Here is a 17,328-nt window from a genome sequence, read left to right as displayed (position 1 = left end):
ACAGCTTAACTTCATTATATGAGTCCACACTGCCATATAATGCAGTGCAACTGTATTATATGGCAGTGTAGATGGGGCCTTAGAAGAAGGCTGCATAAATGAAGTTCATATATTGAATTATTTCACTTACAACAAATATCTGAGTAATTATACATCCAACTTCCTGTACAATTTTGTTATGCAAGCAAGAAAATTGAAACAATTACAACTACAGTAGAGTCTCACTTATCCAAGCCTCGCTTACAAAGCTTCTGGATAATCCAAGCCATTTTTGTAGTCAATGTTTTCAATATATCGTGATATTTTGGTGCTAAATTCGTAAATACAGTCATTACAACATAACATTACTGCATATTGAACTACTTTTTCTGTCAAATTTGTTGTATAACATGATGTTTTGGTGTTTAATTTGTAAAATCATAACCTAATTTGATGTTTAATAGGCTTTTCCTTAATCCCTCCTTATTATCCAAGATATTCGCTTATCCAAACTTCTGCCGGCCCGTTTACCTTGGATAAGTGAGACTCTACTGTATACACATCAAGTATACTTAATGGCATTCTGAGTCACAAATCCTGCTACTGTCTTACAATGTAGTTTGCTCTAATGTTATGAAATTCAAGGCAGGTGAATATGTCTCTATATGATGGATTACTGTAGTCAGAGGCAATTATGATCTAAGTGGGAACAACTGACTTGCATGCAAACCTTAGAAGTGAAACGGTTTCATTTTGGATAAGGAGTGTGATTGAGATATTGGTGAAAGCCATCTTATTGCAATGTTTCCATACATTTCTGACTTTTATATTGAATTTAAGGCAATCTCATCACAGGTTTTTCTAGAGGTCAGAGCAAGTAACTCACCCAATGTCATTTAGTGGGTTTCCATGGCCGAGCAGGGTATAGGGAACTGAATCTTTGTCAGTCATGGTCTGATGCTCAAACCACTACACCATGCTGGCTCTCAAACATAAAGCATACATAATGTTAAACATTCAATTTTACTTGCCAGAATTAATGAGGTGTGAATGGTTTTTGCATGAGGAGCAGCATAGATCTTATGCCAAGCTTAATGGCCTCTCCAGAAGCACTTATTTGTAATTCTGCAAACATTTTTTCACTGAATTAGGAATACAGAAGATTGAGCTGAACAATTAATTTTCTATACTCTCTGCATGAAGAATGAGTAACCGATGTTACTAATGGAATCCTTGATTTTTTTTTTACTATTCATACCACCTGTTTTTTGACCAGTATGAATTTTGTACATTCTACACATCACTTCAACATCTGTGAAGCAGCTTTCTGACATAATTTATGAACATACTTTAACTTCTTCTTGGTATTTTGTAGTTTCCCGGTGCTGGACACTTTTGGAGAGCGGTTAAGTAGTTTTTATGCTGTATACTTGTCACGACCCAGGCTACAGAGCACCAATAACCATACGCAGAGGCCAGATTCTATCTAATATCTTTATTAAGGAAATATATAAAGTTAGTAAAAGCAAATGTAAAAGTTAGTCCAGAAGTAGACCTTTCAGGGAAGGTCAAAATTAGTCCAAAGAAACAATGTCCAATATGAAATATTAAGGTCCAAAGTTGTAATCCAATAACCGAAACACTCACTTTGCCAGGCAAAGTGAGGGGAGATGACAAGGTCCTTTAGTCCATGAACTTGAGCAAGGCTAGGAAATAACTTGATACTTGAAACAAGGCTTGAAACGTGGAACAAGGTAACGAGGAACAAGAACAAGGTCCGTGGAATAACTTGGTAAAATCCGTGAAACAAGGCAAGGTTTAGTCCTGGGAAAACAAGGCAAGGTCCGTTGGTAAACAAAGGCTGGGAAACAGGAGCGAAGGCTGGAAACAAGGCAAGGCTTGAGCAGGAACGAGGCTAGAGACGGAGCGCGCTGTCCAGACACAACTCGCTCCGGAGGCTGACGAATTGACTCCGCAAAGTTACTCCGCGGGGAAAACACCTATATAGAGTCTAACTTTCCCGGCGAGAGCAGTTCTCTGGGAACCAGAAACGAAAGCTAATCTCTGAGGCCAGATGTTTGACTCCTTAAAGATTCTCATGGAAAGTAGGCTTAATTGGCAAATTCTTAGCAATTATTCTCGCACTCCTGCGCGAGGCTGCTTCCAAGCCTCTCTGTTGTTTACAAAACTCATGGCGAGAAAACACTGGAGATGTAGCCTCAGTATTTGTTTGACATACTTCTGGAACATAATCCTCTTGCAGGTGCAAGGTTCCCAGATCTGGCTGGGAAGAATCTGTCTGGGAAGAATCCAGTTCTGACTGGGAAGGTAAAAAACCCAAGTTTTCTTCTTCATCAGGCATCACAATGTCATGAGCAGGACTACAAGGCCCATGGGTCATCACACTATCCCCCTCCTCAAGCCCCCTCCCAAACTGGGACTCTCTCCCCGAGGCGCGAGGTCGTGGCTTGGCGGGATAGGTCTGATGGAAGCGACGGGTTAGATCAGGAGCGTGAACTGTGGAAGCGTCTTCCCAAGAGCGTTCCTCAGGGCCAAAACCCACCCAGTCAATGAGATATTGCAGGCGGCGGCGGTGAAAGCGAGAATCTAAAATGTCCTGAACCTCGAACTCGTCCTCCCCATCCACCAAAATAGGGACGGGGGCCGGCCGGTCTACATCTGGCCGCACACCATCCGCCGGAAGGAGCAGGGAGCGGTGAAACACTGGGTGAATGCGCATTGAGCGCGGAAGTTGGAGTTTGAAAGTCACGGGGTTAAGTTGCGCCACCACTGGATAGGGGCCAATGAAACGGGCATCTAACTTCCGGCAAGGGCGATGGGAGGGCAAAAAGCGAGTGGACAGAAAAACCCGATCTCCTACCTTGATTTCGGGGCCCGGCTGGCGATGTTTGTCCGCGTGACGTTTATAGTCCTCCTTGGCTTGTTCCAGTTGCTGGAGCAAAAGTTGTTGCACCGCTGTGAGTTCCTGCAGCCAATCTTCTGCTGCGGGAACTTCTGAAGTTTCAATGACAGGGGGAAAGAAACGTGGATGGAAGCCGTAGTTTGCAAAGAACGGCGTTTCTTTTGTAGAAGCCTGGACTCCATTGTTGTAGGCAAATTCCGACAGTGGTAACAGAGAAGCCCAATTGTCCTGTTGGTAGTTTACATAACAGCGAAGGTACTGTTCCAAAGTGGCATTGGTGCGCTCCGTTTGCCCATCCGTTTGGGGATGATGAGCTGAAGATAAACGAGAGTCTATGCCCAATAGTTTTTGTAGTGCCTTCCAGAAACGAGAGGTGAATTGGGATCCACGGTCTGTGACCAAACTCTTGGGCAATCCATGTAGTCTGAAAACATGTTGGAGGAATAAATCTGCAGTCTCTTGGGCTGTGGGAAGACCTTCACAGGGAATGAAATGGGCTAACTTGGTGAAAAGGTCCACCACCACTAGGATCGTGGTGAATCCACATGAAGGTGGTAAGTCAGTGATAAAATCCGCAGAAATTATTTCCCATGGGCGAGATGGGTTAGGAAGGGGGTGTAGAAGCCCTGAGGGCTTCTCCCTTCTTATCTTGGAGCGCTGGCATACTGGGCAGGTGTTAACATATTTTTCCACATCCTTGCGGATCTTGGGCCACCAGAAATCTCTTAGGATCAAATGCATGGTTTTAAATAGTCCGAAATGCCCTGCTGGTTTGCAGTCATGACACAGACGAAGTGCTTTTTCCCTGCCCGGTCCGGGTGGGATATAAACATGATTTCTATAGCAAAGCAGTCCATCTTTAAGCGAAAAGGGAAAATGCAGACCTTGACGAAGTTGATCCTGCGCCCAGGCATCTGCTTGCTGACTAGCCCTGATTTCTTGAGCACAGATGGGCCCTGGAGTAGAGGGAGTTGAATCAATGGGAGTGGATTTGGTGTTCCCCACTGTGAGCGTGGCAAAGTTCTCGGGTTGTAGTAGTTGGGATTCAAAGGTCTCCTTGCGTCCTGCAGCGTATTCCGGTTTACGTGACAGGGCGTCTGCTTGCTTGGTTTGGGCTGGGGTCACATAATGAATCTGGAAGTTGAAACGTTCAAAGAATAAAGCCCAACGTTGCTGCCTCTGATTTAGCTTGCGGGCAGTTCTTAGATGTTCTAGATTCCGATGATCAGTGTGGACTTCAATGGGAAATTTGGCCCCTTCTAGCCAATGTCTCCAAGTTTCAAAAGCTGCCTTTATGGCTAATAGTTCTTTTTCCCAAATGGTATAGTTTCTCTCTGGTGCGGTTAGTTGACGAGAATAATAGGCACAAGGATGAAGGTGATCTCCCACCAGTTGTAGGAGCACAGCCCCAATTGCCACATCAGAGGCGTCCGCTTGCACCACAAAAAGGGTTTCAGGATCTGGATGCTGAAGGATTGGCTGGGATGTGAATAATTTCTTTAGTTGCTGGAACCCTTTCTCTGCTTGATCAGTCCAGCGGAAGGGCTGTTTTCCACGGATGCAGCTAGTGATTGGGTCAGACCAGCGGGCAAAATCTGGAATGAACTTACGGTAATAGTTCGCGAACCCCAAGAATCGCTGCACCTCCTTCTTGTTAGTTGGCGCCCGCCATTCCAATACTGCTGAAACCTTGGCTGGATCCATGGAGAGCCCTAGAGGCGAGATACGGTATCCAAGGAAATCTACCTCTTGTAGATCAAAAGCGCATTTTTCTAGCTTGGCATAAAGTCCATGATCCCGCAATCGTTGCAACACCATTTTGACGTGGTTCTCATGTTCTGATTGTGATCTAGAAAACACCAAAAAATCGTCCAGGTAGATTATCAAGAACCTATCTAGGTAGTCCTGGAAAATGTCATTGACAAAATGCTGGAACGTTGCGGGAGCTCCGCATAATCCATAATTCATAACTCGGGACTCGAATAATCCGAATTTAGTCTGGAAGGCGGTCTTCCACTCGTCCCCTTCTCTGATGCGAACTAAGTTGTAAGCTCCCCGAAGATCCAGCTTGGTGTAAACCTTGGCTCCTCGAAGTCGGTCTAGTAAATCCGAGATTAAGGGCAGGGGATAGCTGTTCCGCTTGGTGATATTATTCAATGCTCTGTAGTCCACCACCAAGCGTAATTCCCCTGACTTCTTCTTCACAAACATCACTGGGGAGGCGGCTGGGGATTGAGAGGGTCTGATGAATCCCTTGCGAAGGTTTGTCTCTATGAATTCCCTGAGAGCTTCTTGCTCTGGTTCAGTCAGGGAGTAGAGATGCCCTCGCGGGATCGGGGCCCCCTCCACCAAGTCAATGGCACAGTCATAAGGTCTATGTGGGGGTAATTTTTCGGCTTCTTTTTCATTGAATACATCCCAATACTCGGAGTACTTCTTTGGCAAGGTGATAATGGGCTCGGTGTCTGTGGCATGGCAGACCTTGGCTACGAGGCAATGGTTTTGGCAGTACTTTGAAGCAAACTGCAATTCTCTGTTGGACCAGGAGATGCTTGGGTCGTGAAGTGTCAGCCATGGAATCCCCAAAATCACAGGGAAATGGGGAACCTCAGTAACAAAGAAGGAAATCTCTTCCATATGTTCCCTTATCCACATCCTGGTGGGTTCCGACCACTGGCTTACGGGGCCCGTCTTGAGAGGGCGGCCATCGATGGCTTGCACCACACGGGCATTCTTGAAGTCATGATATTGTAATCCCAGAGAGTCGGCATACTCTCTATCAATGAAATTGTTGGTAGCTCCTGAGTCTATCATGGCGTGGATCATGACGGGTCCCTTTTTTGCTGACCATAAGGTGACCACTAGAAGGAACAGGACCCCGGTTGGCGGCTCTTGAATGGGTTTCTTGACCGGGTTGGCGAGCCTCTCTACGCCCGGTCGTTGGCTTCCCCCGCCGGCTGTGTGCCAGCCGCCTCAGACGTCTTCGTCTCCGTGGAGGACGCCGCCGCAAGACGGGCGGCGGGCTTCCCTTTGGCTGGGCACTCTCTGGCGAAGTGGCCCCCATTCCCGCAATACCAACAGAGATTTAGGCGTTGGCGGCGGGCCTTCTCGGCGGCATCTAATCTGGGACGCACATTGCCCAACTGCATCGGCACCTCCTCGCTCCCTCTGGGGTATGGGGATGGTGGTGGGGGTCTCCACACTGGACGCGGCTGAACGCTGGCGGGAGCGGGGGGTTTTGCCCCAGCTCTACCGCTCTGGCCTCGTACCCACTGCTTCCTGTTGGCAATCATGACTTCAGCCCGTAAACATTGATCGATGAGTGCTTCCAGCGTTTGGGGAGGATCCACCTTGGAGATTTCCTCCAGCATTTCAATGTTGAGACCCTCCCGAAATTGTCCTCTGAGGGCAACATCGTTCCAGCCGGTGTTGTGGGCCAGCACTCGGAACTCGGCTATGTACTGAGACATGGGTCTGTCTCCTTGGAAGAGGCGGCGGAGTTTGTGCCCGGCTGCCTCCAAATTGTCCTCGATTCCCCAGGTCGCCTTAAGGTGTTGCGCTGACCTTAGATGTGGGGAGGCTTGGTCGAACAGAGCCGTCGCCCAGTTAGCCGCTGGCCCGTCTAGGAGACTGTAAATCCACGCCACCTTGATGTCTTCCTGGGGAAACTCGGCATCACGGGCCTCTAGATAAGCTTGGCATTGGCGACGGAAAACATGAACCTTAGAAGCTTCTCCAGTAAACTTGGTTGGCAACGCCATGGCCGGAAGACGGATTCCGCGTTCCTTCAAACCCTTTATTTCTCCATCCTGTGCATTGAGCTTATCACGGATTCGGTCCACCTCATCCTTGTCGATGGTGTAGGTAATCGGCTGGCCGCTCGGCCCAGGTACGACTCCGGTAGACATTCTGGCCGAGGTTAATTGGTGCTTAGGGTGGCGGAGTCAAACTGTCACGACCCAGGCTACAGAGCACCAATAACCATACGCAGAGGCCAGATTCTATCTAATATCTTTATTAAGGAAATATATAAAGTTAGTAAAAGCAAATGTAAAAGTTAGTCCAGAAGTAGACCTTTCAGGGAAGGTCAAAATTAGTCCAAAGAAACAATGTCCAATATGAAATATTAAGGTCCAAAGTTGTAATCCAATAACCGAAACACTCACTTTGCCAGGCAAAGTGAGGGGAGATGACAAGGTCCTTTAGTCCATGAACTTGAGCAAGGCTAGGAAATAACTTGATACTTGAAACAAGGCTTGAAACGTGGAACAAGGTAACGAGGAACAAGAACAAGGTCCGTGGAATAACTTGGTAAAATCCGTGAAACAAGGCAAGGTTTAGTCCTGGGAAAACAAGGCAAGGTCCGTTGGTAAACAAAGGCTGGGAAACAGGAGCGAAGGCTGGAAACAAGGCAAGGCTTGAGCAGGAACGAGGCTAGAGACGGAGCGCGCTGTCCAGACACAACTCGCTCCGGAGGCTGACGAATTGACTCCGCAAAGTTACTCCGCGGGGAAAACACCTATATAGAGTCTAACTTTCCCGGCGAGAGCAGTTCTCTGGGAACCAGAAACGAAAGCTAATCTCTGAGGCCAGATGTTTGACTCCTTAAAGATTCTCATGGAAAGTAGGCTTAATTGGCAAATTCTTAGCAATTATTCTCGCACTCCTGCGCGAGGCTGCTTCCAAGCCTCTCTGTTGTTTACAAAACTCATGGCGAGAAAACACTGGAGATGTAGCCTCAGTATTTGTTTGACATACTTCTGGAACATAATCCTCTTGCAGGTGCAAGGTTCCCAGATCTGGCTGGGAAGAATCTGTCTGGGAAGAATCCAGTTCTGACTGGGAAGGTAAAAAACCCAAGTTTTCTTCTTCATCAGGCATCACAATGTCATGAGCAGGACTACAAGGCCCATGGGTCATCACAATACTCCCTTGTTAAGCCAGCTCTACTGGTTGCCGATATGCTACCGAGCCCAATTCAAAGTGCTGGTCTTGGCCTACAAAGCCCTAAATGGTTCTGGTCCAATTTACCTGTCCGAACGTATCTTCCCCTATGAGCCCACAAGAACCTTAAGATCTTCTGGAGAGGCCCTGCTCTCGGTCCCACCCGCCTCACAGGCACGGCGGGTGGGGACGAGAGACAGGGCCTTCTCGGTGGTGGCTCCCCGGCTGTGGAACTCCCTCCCCAGTGACATTCGGCAGGCCCCATCCCTTTTGGGGTTCAGAAAAAAACTGAAGACCTGGCTATGTACGCAGGCATTTGAAGAATAAGCATGTGTTGGCTTTGACGCGGTCTGAATTACGGCTCTTGTATAAGGTCTGGTGGATGAATGGCATAAGCACTTTGCATTGTTTTAAACTTTGTATATTGTATTTTATGACTATTTTATGACTGTTTTAACTGTTTTAATCGTTTTAGTTTATTGTATATCAGTGTAACGGCATCAATTGCCACTTGTAAGCCACCCTGAGTCCCCTCGAGTGAGAAGGGCGGGGTATAAATAATTGAAATAAATAAATAATAAATAAATAAACATGCAACAACACACAATGCACAGCATGACTTATAAGAGAAGCACATTGCTTAAGATCAAAATTTAGTCCCATCTCACTTCTTCCTCTTGCAAAGATTTTTCTTCCTTTTCTAGTTGGACTAATAAAAGAATTAACACAGTATGGATACTGAAATTTGTCTTATGACCTTCACAGTTAAGTGTGCACTGCACATCACATTGACAGTTTCCCCTCTAAGTAAAGACATTAAGAAAGGAGAAATGTGAAGGGCAATTTGTGTGGGCCATCAGCATTATAGGCACAAAACTGATGGCAATATTCCCATAATAATATTGTAAAACTTCTGAAATCACGAAACCTGTATCTGTAGTTTCATTTATGTGGGAAAACAATATCTCTAGTGAAATTGCTAGATCCTCCAGGTGATCTTATGGTATGCTTCCCCTAAAAGTTATCATAGAGTCATCCTGGAGGGCCTAAAAATTCTTAGAGAGCATACTTCTCAGACAATTTCTAGGTCCCTCAATGCAACTCTTTCGTATGTTGTGGTGGGAAGTCTGATTATGTAATGATGTACGTGAGCACCCCATTTCGGGTAAGTACCGGGGATAAGGGGGTCTTAAAATGGAATATCATGCGCAAAATGTGTGATAATCAGTTAAGTGACTAATTCATATTTATTTTAATTTATTTCTGATCTATTTTCTTTCAGAACTGGGACTCAAGGCATCTTGCAAAATTGAAACAAGCACAATATAAATGTTAAAGTCACAAAAATTACTGTTAAAATTAATTACATTATCTATACCACTGCTACTTAAACTGTGGGTCCAACCTTAAATGAGGTCCCCTTTAACTCAACACTGAGATACCCAAAAAATTGGCAACAGTAAATCTAGTGGCTATTTCAGACACTTACAGGAGCCTGTTAGTAACAACAGTCAGTGTACAATAGATGCTTCAGCTATACTTCACAAAAGGAAACCCAGAGTGTTTAGCAATCCTTGCAAATGCTGATTTATGGTAAGTAAATGTTAGAATTTTATACCCATGTAATACGCTTATATACTTGGGGTCATGTAAAAATTTCTGGGCAGAAAAAAGCCCTGATCTATACTACTTAAAAATTAAAACATACATTACAATAAAAAAATCCAAAAGGAACCAAAAACACAGTATATCATTTAAAATATTTTATTGAAAATATTTAGTTTCAATAGAATAAGGAGAGTCAAGTCCAGCCTTCCTAGGAAGGTAAATCTAGATCCTAGAAGCAACCACAAGAAGTCTCTGTCTCCTATCTCTACCAGATCTCCATTGGTCCACAATATCTCATCAAGCGGGTGGGTTCGTAGAGCCTGGAGCCAAGACGTGGAAAACAATATAGGAGAGGGAAATAAAACAGACATCTCCTTTGCACAGAAAAATTGAAGACGTTAAGAGAGGAAAAGGAATATACTGGTCGGCTTTTTCAGTTCAAGGAGAAGGACTTATAGCTTTCTATGGACAAGATTTTGTTTTGCCCAGAAGTGGAAACCATTAAGCATTCAAACAGCATTCTTATGCTTGAATTGACCTGGCAATCATACTGAGCCTTCATCCCCATGTTCCATTATCAAAGAACAATGCACCATGTTATTAGAATTTGCTTATAATTCTATGGGAAAAGAAAAAGACATTCAGTAGCAAACTGTTATGTAATAATATACACTTCATCTTTGCAAAGAATCTGCTCTACCAAGGTATGTGCCAAAATAGAAACTTTCCTTGGCAATTCAGACAGTTACCAATCAGTTTTGCCAGATTCAATTTATTTCTCTTACACTCGACTTTAAATGTAATTGGGATCAAAAGATGCCTTTCCTGACCTTCTTACTCATCAAAAGAAATGTAAGACTTGGTTTGCACTTTTCATGTTAAGTGGCTTTGATAATGGAAAGTAGTCAACAAAATTCACATTTATATTTTCTTTTAGCATGAACAAGCAATCTTATCATTCAGGTAATTATTATAAGATTGCTCACATCTCATCAAATATAAATTATCAATGATTATTTGTTGTGACGACCATATGTTACCCCCAATGTCAGAAACAGCACTGTATACCTCTGAATGCCCATTATTGAGAAAAACCAGTGGAAGAGTATTAGGTATTATTATCCTCATCCTCCTCCTCTTAACAAATACGTTCCCTGGAATCCAGTTAGTGACACATGCATACTTTATGACTGTGCAAACCAGCTCTGAACAGGGCACGAGAGGTTATTATCTACCCTTTTGCACCCCTCCAAAACCTTGCCCCACCATCTGCAAAGCCCAACAGGACATTGCTATAATGGAATAGGAAGAAGGGGACTGCCTCTGGTCTTGCTAAATTCGTTAGAGAAAGGAGGAGAAATGAGGTGACAATGTTTCTCCTTTTCTTTTAAGCAAACAGCAGTGAGGACGCAAGACAATCCCTTGCACTTACTTGCTCACCTCCTCTCTCTCCTTCTCTGCCTTTTAACAACCACAGCAGAAGCTCCATTGGATTTAACAGCCACATGGACACACACGACACATTGCTGAGGACAAAATGAAGTTACAGGTGATGCAGGATTGTGATCATTATCAAAGTGGCCTCAAGTAAAACATTTAAAATCCCATAAAATATTTATTAGATTAAAATAAGAGCAATGCCACCAAAATTTGCATTCAAATGAAACAAAACTGAAAAGCCTGGATTTAAAAAAGCATCAAGGCTTATATGAATAATCTTTTTTCCAGGCTTTTCAAGTTTTGTTTCATTTGAATACAAATGTAGCATCTGTACTCAAAGAAAAGGCCTAAGACCTAACTAAAAGAGATCCAGAAAATTAGTTTCTTTAAAAAATGCTTCCGAGGCTACAACTAACTGCTGAAGTGCCTTGCCTAGGAAGTGGACGTAAGCAACTTACTAAGTGTTATTTATATCTCCCAGAACCAAAGAAGATTTCTTCATGAGGAATCATACCAAGGCCACTTTTCAGGTGGTTCAGCCACCAGTCCTTCCCCAGGTAGGGGTTTTCATATAGCTGACATGGTCAGTCAGCCCTTTCCTGCTCAGTATACGTGGCCAAGGGCAAGGATTATGTGCTCATGGTGGGGCTGCATTTACCCAAATAACTTGTTGACATGCTTAGGTCTCAGTAACAAAAAAAATATCACTCAACAAGGAACTACACCTCCACATGCTCTCTACCAGTCATAGCACAGTAGATATAAACTATTTTATCCCCAAACTGCACTGAAGATATGGCACAACATACCTCCAAACATTCTTCCAGATAGACAAACTTTCAGGAGGTCTAAAATATTCAAAAAAGCTTTGTTGGATACACTTGGCAAAGACTGCTTGCTTATTGCTCAATGGTTCTTAACCACTGATTGTCCAGATATTTTGTCTTTCAGTTCCCAGAAATCCAAGTAAATATGGCCAATGACCAGGCATTTGGGAGAGCAATGTCCCAGACACCTGGAGGATGAAAGGTTGAGAACCATTGGTCTAGATCAGTGGTTCCCAACCTTTGGTCCTTCTGGTGTTTTTGGACCTCAACTCCCAGAAATCCTAGCCATCGTGCCAGCTGTTAGGAACTGTGGGAGCTGACATCCAAAACACCGGGAGAACCAGAGGTTGGGAACCACTGGTCTAGATCATCATAACTATGTATTAAATGATAACTAGAACATCATAGTTAGTAGAAGTAGTTTATTTAATGCTTAGGCCATGGGTATTTTACATTTAGGTAAAGGTTTCCCCTGACGTTAAGTCCAGTCATGTCTGACTCTGGGGGTTGGTGCCCATCTCCATTTCTAAGCTGAAGAGCCGGCTTTGTCCATAGACACCTCCAAGGTCATGTGGCCGGCATGACTGCATGGAGCGCCGTTACCTTCCCGCCGGAGCGGTACCTATTAATCTACTCACATTGGCATGTTTTCGAACTGCTAGGTTGGCAGGAGCTGGAGCTAACAGCGGCCGCTCATGCCGCTCTTGGGATTTGAACCTTGGACCTTTCGGTCTCCAGCTCAGTGCTTTAACGCACTTTGCCACCGGGGCTCCTTTTATTTTACATTTAGAATGAAACAAATAAATATATAAAAACCAGATTAATAAATATAATATGAAATACACATTGAAATACTATATAAACCATTTAAATGCTACATAAATCAATGATCAGATGCACCCTTAAAATACCACATAAACTAGCTCTTGCAAAGTTAAAAATTAAGTAAAATTTAATATTATTGAAACTTAAGCAAGAAACACTTTGGATATAGACAACTACACACGATTAAGCAAAAGCATTTGATATCAACACCTTTGTAGTTCCAAAATCTACGCATAGTTGTGAAACCTGGACAGCAAATAAAGCATCTAGGAAGAGGATCAACTAATACAAAATGTGATGCTGGAGAAGAGTTGTACTGATAGTGCAGAGTACAAAAACACACATAAATAGGCCCTAAAATCCCTAGAAGCCAAGATTATTAAAATGGGATAGTTGTACTTTGGACATAACAGGAGATGTGATTCATTAGGAAAGACATAATGTTTGCTAAGTTAGAAGGCAGTAGGAAATGAGGAACCACATTATAGGAGTATAGATTCAATTAAGGAAGGCTGAATTTGCAAGATCTGAGTAAGGCTGTTGATTACAGGGTCACAAGGTCCCTCATTGATAGCGCTGGCCTAAGTCAAAGTCTATCTGACAGCAATTAGCAGTCCAATAAAATCAATTAAAGAACACATCTAAAGGCACACTTACTGGTAGCCCATGAGATAAAAACACCTTCTGCAGTGACCCAGCTTAACTGTCAAAAGCCAGTATATACACAAAGGTTTTGTTCAGTGGCAAAACAGGGAAAGTCAGTCCAGCTTTCATCGATAGGAAATTCCAAACAAGGGAAAATCCATCTATATGTTACTAGCCTCCTATTTAGCATGCAAGATCTGATCTAAAGCACCAGTAAAGCATGTATCACAATGTCAGTGTGTGTGACTGCCATTAGGAGAACCATTTTACACTTTGAATAAATCAAAATTGAGCAAAAGGCCTACAAGGGGGAAATTAATGTCCTAAGTGGGTTATCAAGGACATTAAGGAGAGGTTTACATAATTTCTGCTTTAGGAAGGCACATTGAAATTCCCAGAGTGACACTTACTGACAAAATGAGTAAATATGATCTCCAGTTTTGTTGGAGATGAATGAATATCTTGCTGATATGAATAAATAAAGGTGTGGATGTCAAGCATGTATTGTATAAGCAAATAATAAAATAAACTGATATTTTAAAACACCTAGAATACAGATGAGAAAGAAATATCGTACTGACCTAGAAGAGAAGATGCATGGTTTGCAACAGTGCAACAGCACCTACTACTTAGGTTGGATCTATACTGCCCTATAATCCAGTTTCACAATGTAGATTAGCTACATTGAACTGGATTATATCAGTCTTCACTGCCCCATAATCCAGATCAATACAGTTAATCCAAATTCTGAAACTGGATTATAGGGCAGTGTAGATCCAGCCTTGAAGACGTTTTTAATACTTTTCTGCCAAAAATGTAGAATTATAGTATTGTATGAAAAGCAATCAACATATAGTACGATCGCTGTATTGGCAGGGGATACATTTCCAGCCTTTGTGTGGACACAACAAACCAGAGGACTTCTGGCTGAAGAATACCAAATATCATAGTGATAACCTGGAGGACCTTGAAAATGCCTTAATAGGACAATTTGTCAGACATGGATAAATGAAAACACAGAAACCAATCCTGTGGAAACATGGGTCTTATTGTATTAAGCTTTAACATTTATTTACAAAAATATACACCTGTAATGAAGAAGGTAGATACATTTAGTGATAGAGATAGTCCATTAGTCTGTTTCAGTAAAAAAGTAAGACAACAAAGGAAGAGGAATGAGTCTTGTGGAAAGAGCTTTCATTGATTAAAATCTGCTTCCTCAGATGTACTGATTTATAGTAACATAAATATACCTGCAATGATAGATATGAAGTGATAATAGTATTTTTGTAATGAAAGAACTCTATTGTTCAATGTTTACTGTTGATCTTGCACAAATCTATAGACTGATTCATAGGATGAGACAAGGGCTAACTAATATTTCACTTTGGGCAATTTTGGTTTAAATACAATTAGTAGCCTCAGTTCTGTTGTTGCCAACCTAATGGAATTTACATAACTATTGATTTGCTATTCAGCAACTGATTTCATGTGTCTACTCTAGTTAGGACTAGGAATTGGATTTCAGTCACGCTTATTTCAAAATTAAATTCTGTCTGACTCTCCCTGCCTTTTTGTTGTTGTTAGAAAAAGCACAGCCTCTTTATAGACACAAAGATGTATATACTGTATGATTTAATAAAGCTATCAGTGACAGAAATATTATTTGAAAACCAATTGCAAGACAATATTGTCACCGAGACAATTTCATTATGCAATCATTTACACTTGCAGTAAACAAGTGAAGACCAAGATATTAAACATAGAAAGAAAGAAAACAAATAATTGTATTTCTAGAACCTTCTTTAGTGCTTACTTTTAATCAATGATGAGGAACTGTATGTTCTCCAGATGTTCTGACTTACAATACCTTTCAGCCCTAGAGAGCATGGCCAAAGAAAAAAACCAAGATTGCTATAGACAGAAACATCTGGAGCAGGGGTCCCCAAACTAAGGCCCGGGGGCCGGATGCGGCCCTCCAAGGTCATTTACCTGGCCCCTGCCCTCAGTTTTATAATATAATATTTTTATATCAGTTTTAATAATATAATACATTTTATATATATATATATATATATATATATATATATATATATATATATATATAATATTGATAATAATCTTATGTTATACAATATAATACTAATAGTAATACCATATAATAATATTAATTATATGTTATATATTAGATATTATATAATAGTATAGTGGTATAGTTCAATATAGTAATATATAATGCTAATATTGTGTTATGCTAATAATATAATATATTGTATGTACATACAGCTGCTCTGAGTCCCCTTCGAGATGAGAAGGGTGGGATATAAATGTAGTAAATAAATAATTAATTTTAGACTTAGGCTCGGCCAAAGTCTGACATGACTTGAAGGCACACAACAACAACAACAATCCTAATTAACTTGACTATCTCATTGGCTAGTAGCAGGCCCACACTTTCCATTGAAATCCTAATAGGTTTATGTTGGTTAAAATTGTTTTCATTTTTAAATATTGTATTTGTATTGTTCTTTCGTTGTTGTTGCTGTTGTTGCACTACAAATAAGACATGTGCAGCATGCATAGGAATTTGTTTGTATTTTTTTTCAAATGATAATTCGGCCCCTCAACACTCTGAAGGATTGTGGACCGGCCCTCTGCTTTAAAAGTTTGGGGACCCCTGATCTGGAGGGTAAGATGTTTCTACCCTCTGCCAGGGCTACTGTTAACACATTTTATTATCTGATGCACAGTAACAAATAATACCTATACTCACAAATTAAAGGCTCACAGTAACTTGTGAGAGATTATTTTGTCCCCCCTCTCCCACAAAACCCCCCAAAACCTCATACATATTTCCCCCTATTATAGTACAATAATAACAAAGTAAACTAACTATTGCTGCTCTCTTGTTTCACTCCAAATCTCATCCTTGAGATAAACACCTTATACTGACTGTTGGGTAAGAACTGATCCACAACTCCTATTGAAAACTGTTGTAATAATACAAATATTCTAAGTTTCAGGTTTCAGTTATGCATGTACCTTTCCTTTTCAAAACCCAAAAGTAGTTGAGTTGGGAGAATCTCTGCTATCACTGGCGGAATATTCAACAACTACATTAATTTATTATATTATCCTGTCCCATACAATGAAGTTGTCACATAAATAAATAATATCCCCATGGATATTATCTAACGGAATGGTTATTTCCTCTATGTTCTTCTTTAGAAATGAGAACTCAGCCACTCTGTTACATACTTTACCTAAAATGTCATTGCTGTGTTCACTGCTCAGCATCTTCTCTAATATCACCAGCACTAAGGCCATTATTATGTGCCCTCAAGTTGTCTCCTATCCATGGCAACACTATCCCAGGGCATGTAGTTTTGGGCCAGATTTATTCAAGGGAATTCTACCTGACCGAAAATATGACCTACTCAAAGTCACTCAGTAGTTTTCCATGCCCAAGCAGGGATTCAAACTTTGGTCTCCAGGAATCATAGACCAAGACTAAAACCACCACCCCACTGATATTGTGAAACTAGCTAAAGTATTGTGATTTAGACCAGTTTAACTCTCAATTAGTAGTCCTTGGCCCACCAGACCCTGAATTGTTGGCTGCTAGTGTTGGAAGCCTTCCAGGAAATAAATAATTGTAATCAATGAGCACAAATATGGTGCAAATCCCTGAGGAATCAGGAAGAAACCCTACCAGTTCCCCCATATCCAATAGTGTAAACCACTGCTTCTTAAACTATCTAGTAATGGTGATCATTTGGACAAAAGAAATTCCTTCTTGAAAATTTAACTTAATAGGCTGCTATTGTAAAAACAATAACAAAGAATCTTGCACACGGTGGGCAATGATAAAGGGTTCTGGGGCTATTCTCAGCAGCAAAAACTATCAAAAATGTCACCAAGGTCAATATTTTTTTAAAAAAGCAAAACATGTATTTTTGTTTTGAAAGAAAGTAGAGGTCCCTACTATCCAAGGATGAATTGCCGCTTCAGGAAGATTCCAGAACAAATGTGATTCTAGGTTTCGAAGGCCACAAAACAGCCTTAGAGCCATATGTGGGCCTTGAATTGCCTACTGCTGTTTCATATCTCAAAAACTAGAGCTGATAGGGGGGAAAT

At 41.8% G+C, this 17,328-nt stretch overlaps 1 protein-coding gene across 2 annotated transcripts in view; it reads right to left on the bottom strand.

Annotated features, from left to right (window-relative positions):
• mcub (mitochondrial calcium uniporter dominant negative subunit beta) overlaps positions 1 to 17,328 on the bottom strand; it is a 90,473-nt gene that overhangs the window by 22,632 nt on the left and 50,513 nt on the right. The window contains exon 2 of one of the 2 annotated variants that reach the window (XM_062983009.1): positions 10,887 to 10,980. The exons of the other annotated variant lie outside the window; for it this stretch is intronic. Coding sequence (XP_062839079.1) covers positions 10,887 to 10,980 — 94 coding nt within the window. The remainder of the gene's footprint in view (positions 1 to 10,886; positions 10,981 to 17,328) is intronic. 2 annotated transcript variants of the gene reach the window in all.

Source organism: Anolis carolinensis, chromosome 5 (genome assembly GCF_035594765.1).
Source record: "Anolis carolinensis isolate JA03-04 chromosome 5, rAnoCar3.1.pri, whole genome shotgun sequence".
Taxonomy (NCBI): domain Eukaryota; kingdom Metazoa; phylum Chordata; class Lepidosauria; order Squamata; family Dactyloidae; genus Anolis; species Anolis carolinensis.
This window is presented reverse-complemented; position numbering and strand designations above follow the sequence as displayed.